At 40.6% G+C, this 14,652-nt stretch overlaps 1 protein-coding gene across 1 annotated transcript in view; it reads left to right on the top strand.

Annotated features, from left to right (window-relative positions):
• Window positions 1–5,449: 5,449 nt before the first annotated feature.
• The window catches only part of DCHS2 (dachsous cadherin-related 2), a gene marked incomplete at its 3' end in the record, with an annotated part of 49,107 nt that continues 39,904 nt past the window's right edge, over window positions 5,450–14,652 (top strand). The window contains exon 1 of the mRNA XM_029083999.1: window positions 5,450–5,692. Within this exon, the coding sequence (XP_028939832.1) occupies window positions 5,450–5,692 (243 nt within the window). The remainder of the gene's footprint in view (window positions 5,693–14,652) is intronic.

Raw genomic sequence — 14,652 nt, forward strand, 5'->3', positions numbered from 1 at the left:
CTTCCCCTTCCCCTTCCCCTTCCTTCTCTTCTTACACCCTGTGGTATCTACCAGTTCCCATAATCTATTCCCCTGATGCATTAATCTGTGTGTTTAAGAATAACATTGATGGATCAGCCCTTTTTTTTTTTTTTTTTATTTTTTTTTTCCTTTCCCCCCCTTTTTCCTTCTCCTGAGAGGCTGTCTGCATTTTGACCATTTATAGCATTTTATTGCTAGTGTCATCAGGACAGAAGAAAGTTTTTCACTGATGAATTTGCAGTCTAGACAGTGAACAAACAGACTGAAGGATATGGGCCGTAGCAAGCATGACTGACAGGAGAAGTCCAATCAGTAGCTGTCCATACTATAACTTTTGTTGGCTTTTGAAAATGTTTCTTGGGGAAATACTTCATCTTGTCTTTCCTTATTCCCAAGTTTGCACTCCTTAATAACATGTGTCTTCAACTTAGTGTATTGAAAACATATTTAGTGAAAGAATGAGAAAGACCCTGTGAACATAACCCATCTTTTCCACTCCCCTCTTTCTTTTCTACTGGATCCCAATCTCATATTCAGCCTAACTCTCAGAACAGAGGTGTTACAGCTTGGTACTCTCTTGCCTCCTGCATCTCCAAGGCAAATAAATCCTTTCAGCTCTATCATCTCCATGATATTGCTGACAAACAACACTCTTGATCAATCCACTGTGAAAATTCCTCCTGCTGCCTTCATTTCCTCCTGTCTGGACTGCTGTAATTCACAGCTATCTGGCACTTAACTGCTGCAGTACTCTTTAAGATTGGTACTAGTGCAGTATGCTGTCGTAACCCAACATGTTTTGGCCCATGATTACCTGTGCTTTAATTTCTAAAATCTGCGGTAACTTTTCCCCTTCATCTGTATCTGAAAACTTGAATTTGTTAGCATGTTTTCACTGGGTTCCTCCTTCTAAATCAGCTTGCACTGATAATAGTTAATTGCTCCCCTGACCTCAGGTGTAGTGCCATTCAACCTCAGCTCTGCTACAGTAAATTTTTCATTCACTTTTAATTCCAAATTCTTCCTTTTTCAGATCAAAGATTCCATGGGAAAAATTGCTGAATGATTAAAAAAATTGGACTATTAAGTCCGTGAAAATTGAATGCATGCAAAAGACTTGAATAGGGAGAAAGATCATATTTTTATAAATGCAGAAATTTATGCCACTTAGTTCTGCTGCCTGAGAGATGATTAAAGTAATTGAACTTGATCACAATTAGACCTTCAAATTTGTATTGCTTTGAATGGAAGCATTTTTATTAAATTCCTCGTTCATTATTCCTTTGCACGTACCGTTCAAAGTCTGAGAGCTGCATAATTTACAGGAAAGAAAACAAATCACTGAACATAATAATACCCTCGAATTTCACACCTGTAATTAATCACCCACACTCAACTGCAGACAATAATGTTAGCATTTACACGTGTAACTGTGTGCAGGCATAGGGGGACAGAACCTTTCAGTATTATAACCCACACTGGATTTCAGACACAAGAAATAAATTGGAATACTTTTTTTTATAAGGGCCAAGTGGGACACTGTTCTGTAGCATCAAGGTGGTAGAGTACAGAGAGCACACAAGGCTTATGTTGTCTTGTTTTTTAATTATAGAAATAACAAAGTACAAGGCTGGTAAAATACATGTGTTGTAGACTTGATTTATATACAGCTGTGAAGCATTTTTAGTGCTGGATCATTGTTCCGCTGTGTGAGTTTTGCCTTTAACTTACCCAGAACAAGTGGTTGGACTGGGATGAGGAGTGGCTGTGCTGCACCCTGTGCTGCAGCTGTGGCATGCAAACTGCAAGGGTGTGAAAGGAGCGTGGAGGGCTCTGTGACCACAGGACTCCCATGGAGGAGCTTTCTATTTGCAGCACCAGAAACTCTGGAATAATGTCCTTCTGTGCTGTGAGAAACCACTGTTTTTTTTGGGGGGAGATACATTGGAGTATGTGGTGCAATTAGTCACAGTGATACCCCTTCTGAAATACAGCAAATCTTGAGCATCCCATGCAGAAGTGGAGAAGTCCACAGAGTGCTTAAAAACAAACAAACAAAAACTGCAACAGGCAAAAAAATTAAATAACATGTATCTTTTGGGCTATCTGTAATTTTAAAATTCTGTTGGAAGTACCTAGTCCAGAGTAAGTTCCCTGCTTACTGCAGAGGGGGTGGACTAGATGATCTTTAAAGGTCTTTCCAACCCAAGCCATTATATGATTTTAAGTTTTAGCTTCATAATTTGCCTTGGCACTTTTTACATGGTTTCCCTTTCCCCACTTCTATGCTTTTCAGCCTTCCCAAGCCATGTTTTCATTCATTTGGTTCTAATTCAGTCTCAGTTCAGTATCTTAATGCCAAAACAATTCTTTTGTGGGCAAAGAAGTGAGCGTGTGACGAAGCCACTGACTGGTCCTTAAGGCCATGTTTGTGCTAGGAGGAGAAGCAATCAAGGGCTGTTCTGGGACCCTAAGGCCAAATGACCTGGCACAGCTTGTGTCCATGCAGCTAAATTAATTCACATCCCCAAACCAGGATGACCTCATCCAAATTTATTGCTAGGAATAGTCCCTGTGGCCTGTCCTGCTTGGTCTGTGTTGAAACTGTGCCTAAAACTTTGCCAGATATTTATCAGCACGGACTCTTGTGTGCAGGCTCTGTCCTGTCTGTCATTGGTGCCTGGGGGTCTCACCTTTCCAACATAGGCCAGGTGCAGACAAAGGCTGGCATAGGTCTTCTCTGTGAACTCCCACCAGTTTTAACTCTCAGACTTTACAATAATAAGGTTTCCAAAGCTTTGTTGAGGTCCTCAGGCATTGTACTTGCACAAGTAGGCTGATCAAAAACACAGGATTTATCATCCTGAAAGAATAAGTAGAAAATTAAACCAAGTGAAGAGAAATCCTTTAAGTATCTCCAATAATGACAAATTAGAGAAATAAAAATACTGACTCTCTTAATGTATACATATTTTTAGAAATTATTTTCTTCTGAGATCTTTGTAAATTTAAGTGAAAACTTCCACAATGGAACATGCCAGAGAAGAGCCAAACTCAGCACAAAACATTAGAGGTCTTAAGGCAATAAAATTGAAGATGCAATGTAGAAAACTATTATTTTTATTGAATACTTATTTAACCAATCCACTCCCTGTCTAAAGAACAAGAGTTTCACACTCAGGCATCCAGTTGACTTGACTTTTGATGGCTGGTGAAGCAGCACGGTTGTGTCGTGGTGCTAACATAGCCAAGCAGGGGTTTATTCCTTGGCCCCACTGGGGAGGGAGGGGGTGGTGGGAGGTCTCTAAAGGAGCCCCAGATGCTCAGAGCTGTGTCCATTTGGGTCTCAAAATTCTGAGGATGGAGATCCCAGACCCTCTGGGCAGGGAGCGTTGTCTAGTGCTGAATCATCGGCACAGCAAAAATACTGCCTTAGGTCCAGCCAGTACATCTCCAGCTTCAGCTTGTGACTAGTCTCCCCACCTCCTGCCCCACACCTGAGGAGAGAGCCCAACACTGGCTTTCCAGCCACCTCCTCCAGTGCACTGGAGGGGGGCTATTAATCCCCCCCAAACCTTCTCTTCTCCAGGCTAAACAAGCCCACTTCCCTCAGCCTCTCCTCACAGGGCATGTGTGTATAGAAATGGTGAAACCTATTGCTACAGTAAACATTTATTAAAGCATTTTAAAGAGTATACTGATTTCTACCCTCCCTGTGCATCAAAAGAAAGGTTTCTTGTCGAGGATTGGTTAGCTGACAAGGGTCACATAGACATACTGTAGATGGCTGACCAGGATTTTGGGAAACATCGGACTCTGCTAGTCTGAAGTGCTGGGGTGGTAAGGACACGCTGTCCTTGACTGCAGCTGCTATACGATGACAGGATGCTTACGGTCAGCTAAGGCATGGGAACTTAAGGGAGTAAGCAACCAAGAATCAGGAACTAGGGGAGGGGTTGACGTTTAGGATAGTGACCAATTAATTAGTTAGGTTACAGAATATGTATGATCTCATTAAGAACTGTATAAGTATGCTGAACACTAATCAATAAACGAAGCTTGCTGATCGCTCACATTGGGTGGTCGAGTTTTCCCACTGCGACAGTTTCTAGTGTTAGAAGAAACTTTCAGGTACGTTCTGTTTTAAAACTTAAAATCACCTGATTGTTTTAAATTATCGGGGTTTTTTAATGCTTTCTAAACTGGTCACTCCTTTAATCACATGTTTAGCTGAAGAGCATTGACCACCTACTATTTGTGTAATGCCTTGTGAGTCCTTTAAAACCCAGCTGAGAGAAGGTGATGCAGAATGTTGAAAGTCACCCCAGTTTTTTACAGGCTTCTGAAAGCATCTTATGTACATCTATCATTCTGGTCTAGTATGATCCATTGGTAACACAAGAAGACTCTAAGCATCGCTGGAAAGAAGGGGAGCAGTGGATGTGTTTCTGTGTTGGAAATCACTATTTTGTGCCCTGGCTCAGCATCCCCCACCCCATGGCTACTACTGTCCTACTCAAGCCTCTAACCATCATCCATTTAAGTTTTCTCCTGACACCCATTTTCATTGTCAGCAGGACTTAGTATATGTCTATGCATATATATATATATATTTTTTTTTCCCATTTGATGCCATGTGGTTACAGAGGAATTTCCCTCTGAAGGAAGTCTTTCTTTAAAGTACTTATTTACAACATTTGTTTGGGATTTATAGCAGAATTCATGCTGCTTTTTAGATGTACTTAATATGGATGAAAAGCAAAGTTGTTAGGCTTCTTTGTCATTCAGCAGTTACAATGACAAAGTAATTAAGTCTCTCAGGGGGACTTCCTGCAGTCTGTGCATCTCTTGCTTTGTGCTGTGCATGCATGTGACGGTCACATTTAGTTGTGTTGGTAGAATGCTGACTCCTCGGAGAGAGGGCTGGAGATTAAAATCCCCTCCAGTCCTTGCCTTGTATAGATCACTGTGGCACCAAGCCCTCTTTCAAATGAAGTACGAAGCTAAGCTCTGGGGAATATTTTAGAAAACACTTTAGGTAAGCATGTCCAGCAGCACTTTTCTGGTAGATATATATGACGTGGTTTTCATAAGCCCTACCTCCACTGGTAAAAATAATGTGAAGGGCAAGTAGCTTAAGGTATGGCCTACTAACTTGGCTTAATGTGTATGGCTCTTTCAGTCACAGGAAGTCCACTTAATGGAGATAATTATTGACTGATAAAGTAGCCACGTTACAGACAGGGTCTAATCGATCTTATATGCTTGTTGCAATAATTACACTGTCAGTAACTGAGTCATTATTTTACAAACTGCAGACAGACCGCTTAGGTAGCAGAATATGGTTGTATATATTGTGTGTATGCGTCTTTGCTTTTAAACCACAAACAAGTATTTTTAAAACAAAGTGCATGAGATTTTTTTTTGAATGAGTAATGGTTTTACTGGTTTCATTTTTGCCTCTGTTGTTTTCCTGCAGGTCAAGGCAACAGATGCAGATGCCAACCAGTTTGGTGAAATTGAATATTTTCTTTATGATGGATTCCATTATTATGAAAAATCCAAAGCCTTCCAGATTGACCCACGCACTGGTCAGATCTGTGTATCTCAAGACATTGACAGAGAAGGAGATCCAACCACTTACGATCTGTTAGTAAAAGCTACAGATGGGGTAAGTTTTGCCCTTCCACACTGACAGATTTGTGAATGTTTGCAACTTTAGATGTGCTGTATACTTTTAAAGCAGAATGGAGTATGTGAAAATTGCATGATTTTGAATAAAATGTCTTACTCCTATAGAGGGCAGGACATGATACTTCACAAAGCATAAATTTTGACAAAAATTGTTAAAATTGGCTGTGAAATCCAAAATCACTCCTGAACAAGTTGTTGAAAGCCATTTTTAGGACGTGTTAGCCTCTGCTGATTTTCCTCCCCCTCTTGGAACCAGTGGACTCCCGGTTACCTCCACCTCTTGCTTTCAGGATGATGGCAGCAGTAATAAACCACTACCTTGTGCTAGAACTGTCTGGCTACTGTGAGTGCCAGTGGTTTTCCTGGATAACTTTCCTCATCCTTTTTCACTAGCTGATGCCATTGCTGCAGCAATGTACACCCTCCCTGCAGCAGCATGTCTGGAAGTTTTCCCACTTTACAGGAGGAGCTGGTGCTTGGAAGTGGATGTTCATGGTACAGTGAAGGTAGGGTAGTTGTATGTGCCCGAAATAGTCCATTTCGGATCTCTGTTTGTCAAGGAAGGTGAGGAGATGTTCATTGTGGTGGGAACACATCAAGATGTCAGGGTGTGGACTCTTGGTCTACTGGGTACCATATAACAGAAAATTTTGGTAACCTGACTCCTGAAAAGGACTGGAAGGAAATAATTCCTGGGTTCATTTTGTTATGAAAGTGTCCAAAGGGCATTTTTAATGAGAGCCCAGAAGGAGACCAGCCACTACTTTTCTTAATGTTCTTCAGCTTTAGTAGTGAACTGTGAAGGGGCTGAAGAAAAAGGTTACTGGTTGGTTGCAAATGTTAAAATTAACATAAGGCACTTTTTAAAACTTACAGATTTTGTGTTTTTTCGGGTCACATTTTGCAGCACAATCTGAGCTGGAAAACGTTGAAATTAAATTATTTCAGGCTACACAGTCTTCATTTCATACTTTGAATGTTATGCTTGCATTTAAGATATTGTCCTAAGCAGGTCTAATATAAATAATAAAACAATGCAATTGTGCTAGAAATACTGTATTTCTCATAAAAATGTCTGTGCTTTTTGTTCCGGTACACTGAAGAAACTTGGTGAACTATGACTTCTGTATTCATAAGTAGATGAACTTGCATAGCTGCAGTTGATGCTTGGTATTAATTGTTGCATTTTGAGAATGTAGTAGTTGAGGGTGTATTTATAAGCTGTTGAATTTGGATGAATGTGTGATAGTTAAGCAATTAATCTGCTTTTTTTCTTTAACTATCACTATTCAGTGTTTATTTCAGAGGCTACAGAAACATTCTCATGTATTAATAGTGCCTTTAGCAGTGTGCCTTTTCTTCCCCATATATTTATTCTGAGGAGAAACAGTTATATAAGAAGTTTGTTTGTGTTTGTTTCCTGGCTCTATCTTATTTGAACGCCTAATTTAAGAATATAAGCCTTTTTGTTAGGACAGTGTCTGTAATCTTTCCAGCAGAAGTTTGTCTGTATGGTCATTTTTGGAATTTCTCTGATTTGTGATTTCTGTCTTCAAAATTCCTTTCTAGGCAAAATTTTGTAGCATAGTACAAACTTCTAAGTCTTGAAGAATAAAGCAGTCACTATTACAATGTATAACAGCAGAAAACTATGTATTCTGCTATAGTTTGTAACTTTAGTTTTTTTCTCTCATATAAATGGTTTGAAGCTGTATGAATGTAAGGAACACATACACATATCTGGAACATAAAGGATAGTCTTGTTAATAAAGGCTAAGTGAGAGCTGTACAATAGCAGTGAAATTCTGATAGATTTCTCAGATATCCAGTCTGACCCAGAAGACTATTCTGAAAATGTGAAAGAATATAGGTTTACATGAAAAAAACTTGATGCATTTTTTTGTTAAATTACTGCTCTAGTGATAAATCTCACATAAAAAGTTTAATGCATTGAAACTATAGAGTATTCAGTTTTAAAATTGGTCTGTGATTTGCCTTCTTTTAGGGACCTTGTGTTTTTAGAAGTTCAATAACGGAGAAGGGGATTCAATTTTTGATTGCCTTGTCTGTGACAGGCAGGGCTTGATTTATTTTTTTTTTTACTGGAACTCAGCGCTTTGTAGATCCCATTGATTTCTAAAAATTAGCTCATCTGACACCTAAATACTAGAGCACCTAAACTCAATATTTATCACTGATTTTCAGTGTAGAGAAACTTAGGTTGAGCCACTTTTACAGCAGAAGTGTAGTGGGATATTTTATCTCCTGGAATTCTGCTGCTGATTTTGATGGATTAAAGATGTTGGGTGGGGGGGTTCAAAGTAGAGGCTGTGATCAAGGGAGAAATGTGTACAGAGAAGATGAAGGAAGAGTGAAGGGTCACTGTTGACAAAGGGGAGGGAGAGAGATGGAAGGGAAAGAAAATAACAAAGTTAATTAGAAATAAGGAGGAAAAGAAAGTAGTTTCCAGGTGGTGCTCAGTTTATCTTACAACAAAACTATCAGTTTCTTCCACCTGTTCATGCCTATTCCATTACATGGTTTGGAGCTTGTTGGTCATGTTTTTTATCCACTATGTAGAAAGAGTAATGGGAGAACTGAAATTGCACACAAGAGCCCATGGAGAGGCAAGTGGAAAGCAGATTCTGTTAAACTGATGTTAAATAAACATCCTGTGAGAGCCTGTGGGAGCACTCGCACTGATTAAGTGGGCTCAAGACTGATCATAATGTTAATATTAGCCTTTTCAGCTGGCAGCACTAATTTTGGCCCCAAAGTCAGTCACTTCACGTATGTATTTGGTACTCCTCCTTTAAATGCTTTTATATAAAAAGAGATAATGTAGCTAGGTTTATAGAAAGATGTTTGCACTGAATCTCACAATGTCTGCATCTGTCCAATATGTTTGAATTCTTCTGTTTGGCTTTTTTTTGTTGTTTGTTTGCTTTCACATCGTGACTGAAATGGACACTCCATTGTGTGTTTTTACATATTTGCTTGGGAGTCTCCCAACTACTACGTATTTATGCTTAATTTATGCTTCCTTTATGCTTGTTTTGTATACCCCTGCCTTAAAGAGTCTCAACGTAGATTCATTTTCATACAGGAAACCTTTTTTTTTTTTTAACAGTACGCATTTTTGCTGCTGTACAGTGGTGAATTGTATTGCTGTGTATCATGCATAATTCAATCTTTTTATTCATTCATTTGCATTTTTTTATGATGCCCATCACCTCTCTTTCTCTCAACCAAATAAACAGTAGTGCCTGCAGCTGTTAAAGAAAACCTGTCACAATCCAGAGAAATTTAATTGGAATAATGCTAATTTAAATTCTGTCTAGTGGCATTTGTACTATCTACTTACAGACAACAGTTTGACTTTCAAAGCCAAAATCCAAGTTGCACAATCTTGGGATTGGGGCACAATGAGGGGTGTTCAGGAGTGTCCAGCCTTGCCTCTGAGAGGAGCTGGCCCACACTGTTTTCTTCAAAAGCTGTGGAAGACCGGATGACCTACACTTGTGAGAGCTACTACCAGGCATAGACCAATTCCAGCAACAAACATCTCTGTAGGTAACACAGCGCACGTACCAACATACCGTCTCTCTTCATCAGTGTGGTAAGAAGTTTCAAAAACTGCAGAGCACAGGCAGAGTGTTCTACCTCTCCCTGTCCCCCACCACTGTAGGGAGTGCCACACCACACCTGTATTCCTTACCAAAAGTCCAGAGGTTGGACCTTGTGAGGTTTGTCAGGGTTTTTTTGTCTTTTCCCTTTGCAGAGTAAACTCCCTTGGTTTTGTTTTCTCCAAGTGAGGTTCTTGAGCGCTGTGATAGGACTGCCCATAGTGATGACTTGAAAGCTGACGCTGAATGGTGGTGGGAAGCTTTTTGGTGGTTTTGTTTGAAAATCTGGGCCCCACTGCCTTTTTGTCATTTTGCCTGTCTGACATGGGGATGCAGCGTGGAGGAATAGTATCCTGTATGTTCATCTGCTAATCTTGGCTGCTCTTCCCCTGTCCTTTTGTTGGAAGCTAACACAGTGGCACAGAGCTACTTTTGTATGTGCAGATTACCTGGCATATCCAGTGGTCTGGTTCAGAGAGAGTGCTCCGAAGATCTTGCAAGTACTGCAAGGACTTACAGGGTATCTGTTGCAACTGAGGATGTTTTGTGTAGCACAGCATGAAAGTGCTTTTGACAGCAGGGAGGTGGTCTGCAGGCCTGCAACCCAGGCTGTGCCACTTGAGTGAATGTTGTATGGAACCTTTTGCAATGATTATGTAGCAGCTGAAAAACTGAAGACCAAGCATTCCCTGTAAAGGAAACAAGGATGCTTCTTTTTGTCACCAGTTGATTAGTATTAAGATAATAAGACTTTTTAATTGCCATCTTTTCTAGATTTCAATCTTTGTGAGTCTTAAGACTTTTTATCCTTTTCTGGAATTTTTTAGTTTTAAAAAAACAGGTTTTTTATGCTGAAAACTACTTCAAAATCAGATGCACTTGTAGAAACTAAAATAAAAACCTAAGAATTTAAAATACTATAAAGTAGATCATAAGTCTCATCTAACTGCATATAAAATTGTGTCTGTGAAATATGAAGGTACAGTTACATAGTGCATTGTGATCACATCTGTACTATATGCTCAAGATTGTCACTGAGTTTAGTCAGGGTTATGTGCTTTCTTACACAGTGAGTGTTGCTACTTCTTGTTAGGAAGCAGTCTTTCAAAATTCAACTTAAATGCTTTGAGAATGTTTGCATAGGCAGTTAAATGCACATATGCAAAAAAAATTTAAAAAGAGAGGGAAGACTGAGCTCTAGCTTTATGTATTGTGCATAAACCAACCTCGGTGTCACAGAACACTTGGCTAAAGCTGCCTTATAGTATTGACTCCAATACTATGCCTGGGTTTCTTCAAAACCACGTTTGTATGTAATTGCATGTAATGACTTTCAAGGTCTGTTGCTCAGATAGGAGCTCTAGTTGAGCAACAAGTAGCAGCTCACCTGAATAGCAAGAGTATTTTCTCTTTCATGAAGATATGTTTCCTTTAAAAAAAAAAAAAAAAAATAAAAAAAATAAACTGACATAATTCCCAATTCGACCTGATGAGATTGTAGGTGGAAGTTTTATCATGGAAGGAAGAGACCAGGCTTGGGCTTCAAGGCTGAAGTGCAAGGATACATTTTTGGGGGAATTTATAGTGTATTCTGCTTTCAGTTTACATCATTAGCATCAGATTATGGACTTACCTGTCAATGTAAGGTATGGCATTACCACCTTTTTTGTAACTGCTCATCTTTAAACTGGTACCGGAACAATAATTCGTTAAACATGTAAAGTCTGACAGTTATGTAGATTGGTATTTATTTAGACCCAGAAGAACTTCTGAAGCCTTAGTGACTCTCTTACTGCATAGAAAAATACTTTGTTCTTCATCTCTTGCTTTTTGCTAACAACACTGCTTGTCCAATTTTTTTTGTCTTGTACGCTGAAGCCATTGAAATGTAGAGATAAGAGCTCAAAACTCACAGGCAAAGCTTCTGAAGAAGTTAAGGCTTTTGAAATAATTGACAGTGTGTCTCCATTTTGACAACATTGCAACTTCAAAGTGACATATCTTTTAGGTTTGACACAAAAAATAAAATATGTCTTCATGTCAGGGATCCTGTATATCACAGTTTAGTTTGAAACAAAAATTTGACAGCACAATTCACTGTCAAAAATGTTGGAGACTGTTGTGGAAATCTTGATGGATTCTTAAGCATTTTACAGCATCAAGATGAAGAAATACAGTTATTTGAAGTAGCACCATTTCTACTTACTAAGCTAATAAGTCTCTCTGCCAAAGGCAGGATCATTTTAATTTTTTTGAGACATGATAAAGAGGTGTACTAATCACTTCATATTTTCACACCAATTTGGTCCTACCAAAGTACAGAAAATATTGCTTAAAGTTATTTTGACTTAGTGGTAGTTTCCTGTGTCCGCTTTTTGTTCCATGAGACACAAAACTATCAGGATTCTGACAAAGAAGCTGTGGTGCTTTGACCCACAGTAGGACCATGTGATCCTGCATTCACTCCCCCAACCCAGTCAGTTGGGATGGGAGACACAACAAGGGAACATGGGATCAGGAATGAAGTACAAGGACGGCTCACTCACCAGTTATGGTCACGGGCAAAACAGACTCAAAGTTGGGGAAGGAAAATCAATTTAATTCATTGCAAATCATTTGAGTAGCACAGTGAGACATAATAACCACATCTTACACCACCTTCCCCCACCCCTCCCTTCTTCCCATGCTCAAATCACTTTGCTCCCAATGTCTCTACCTCCCATCCCATGAGCAGCACAGGGGACAGGGAATGGGGATTCAGTCAGTTCACCTCTGCCGCTTTTCGGCATGGAAGTCCAGGAACAAGATGTTCCAACACAAGCTTCCCATGGAGTCATGGACCTCTTCAGGCTCAGCTCCTGGCTCCGGCATGGGGACATCCACGGGCTGCAGACTCACCCCCCACTCTGGGAGTCCACCCTTGCTCTGGCTCGGGGTCACAATTCCAGTCACACTTGCTCTCAGGCTCAACTTCTCTGATCCAGCGTGGAGTCCTCCATGGCCTACACATGGGTTTCTGCTCCGCCATTGAATCTCCATGAGCTGCAAGGCGACTTTCTTTGCCTTCTCCTACACCATGCGGTTGAACTGGGTGTGGGTCTTTTTGTCCTTCCTTCTGGCAGCAAAACTCTCTCTCTCTGTCTGTCTCTCTTTGTTTTGGTTGATGGTCGTCTTTTGTTGGGTCAATCATTTCTCCTCCAGGTATCACACCTTCTTCTTTTCAGGACAGTCCTTCCCCTCACAAATATGGATTTGCAGAGGCATTTCTCTAGTGCTCACTGGCCCAACCTGGGATGAGGGGGTCCACTTTGGAGCCAGGGGAGCTTTTCATTCTCATAAGGTTGCCCTTTTCCCACTACCAAAGAAACCCGGCTTTTCCCCCACCCTGCACACAAACCCAACACAGAAGCCATTGTAATTCTGACTTTTTGTTGCATCAAACAGCACAGTAGTTAAAAATCTCGCTGTCTTCGGAGAGATTAAGTAGGTAATAGGTCTCCAACTTGCTTGCCTCATATACTTAAAATTAATCAATTTCCAAAGAATTTGCAGTCTTTATGTAACTCCATAGGAGAAATACATATTGACTGGAGAGTGGGTTTTTTTCATGTCTTTTAGTAAGAATGAAACTTGAAAGAAGCAGTTTAACACAAGTTTGCATGAGTTTTTGCAATTTGGTTTCATCCTGTTCCAAACTTTGCCTCTTTTTAGATACTTTTTATTCTTGGCCTCACTTCTTCTCTGACCCTCTTCCATTAAAAATGTTGTTTCTGATTCCTGTCCTAAAGTAGCTGAAAGCTGTGGAACCACAAACTGTCTTCTGACAGTAGGCTTGAACAGAACACATAGGGCTCACCTTTTAGCTCTTGAGCATAGATTTTCTTGTGGAAATCAAGGTGTTGGGGAAGCAGCTCACCCTGAAGTGGGGTTGGGGTGTTGCCAGTGAGTCCACTAGGTCTACACATCTCAACTTCCCCATATCAGCACAGGGTTTCATGGTTGTTTCAGTAGTTTAAGTCTGGTGCTAGCCCAGTACCCTTCACAGTCCTGATCCCCAAGCACATGTCCTGGCTGCTGGCTGCCTTCATGGCAGTGTGTGCCCTGGAAACTTACCATACCTTATTTTCTTTGGAAGAAAACCCAGGCATGCTAGGAGGATGTGGACCAGCTCTCCTAGTCTGTGGGTGAAACATAGATGCATGATGCACAAGATCATCTTAATTTTCCACATACTTGAGCTTTCATGGGAATGTCACTGCCACCCAACAGAGGTAGTATTACTACATAGCAGAAAAAAACCACAACAGAACAAAGCAAAAATCCCTATGGAAATATGGGTGGGAATACAGATAGTATTTTTGCCCGTAAGTAAGTTGGATGATAAGCAAACATTCAGAAATAGTTTTGGGGGAGATTGTTAAGCTGCAGGGCAAGTCTAAAGGAGTAATATCTAGTCTGAATAATTGGATAGTTTAATGAAGGTCAGGTTTAAAAATAATTGACATGAACAATTAGGTTGCAGACATATGCAACCTAGTTGTTTTGGGTTTCTTTTTATATCATAGCTACTGTGGCTGCAAAATTAAGTTTGGACTTGCTTAATGTAGCTTGTCATGTGTATGCATCAGCATCCCCTCTGTGTCAGCGGCTTTGGTAAATGACGAATTAGCACAAGCACAGCGCTCTCGGTGTGACTTTGAAGAGGGCGGGATTCTTCCTCAGTCTGTATCTAAACGTACCGCGTACAGCACGTGCAGGCTGTACATACCTGTACTGCTTTGTGCCTTCGTTGTGCTTGTCAGTGCCCCAGTACTCATCATTAGCTGGGCCACGAGTGGAGATACTTTCTTTTAAAAATATCTGTAGTTGTTACAGCTGTAAAATAACCCTGGAAATACGAACCCCTCCAAATCGATGGAGGGAGTCCACAGGGAGTGTGAGGCAGTGCCTCTGAGATGTAAATTGCTATTTGTTTCACTCAGGGGGCTGTGGGGGTCTACTTTTCAGCACCCACAGAATTGTCTTTTTTTCCAGATTGTCTCAAAATTCACTGCTTTGCCATAGCAAATCATGATTTTTCTGTAGCATAGCTTGATAAGCTAGCTTGTCCTTGGTCTTTGCTTCTCCAGTTTCACCGCAGAGCAAGGCTAAACGTAGTCCCATGGCTGCCCATGTGATATTTCAGTGGGCTGTTGGTGGGCACCTCTAGCAGGAGCTTCAATTGTTTGGAGAGCAGCACCTCCACCAGGCAAAGAGGTACAGTGTCGAAGCTGTGACCAAGGCCTGGCTCTCTTCCCAGCTCTCTGTGTAG

Source organism: Antrostomus carolinensis, unplaced genomic scaffold (genome assembly GCF_000700745.2).
Source record: "Antrostomus carolinensis isolate BGI_N321 unplaced genomic scaffold, ASM70074v2 scaffold4603, whole genome shotgun sequence".
Lineage (NCBI taxonomy): Eukaryota > Metazoa > Chordata > Aves > Caprimulgiformes > Caprimulgidae > Antrostomus > Antrostomus carolinensis.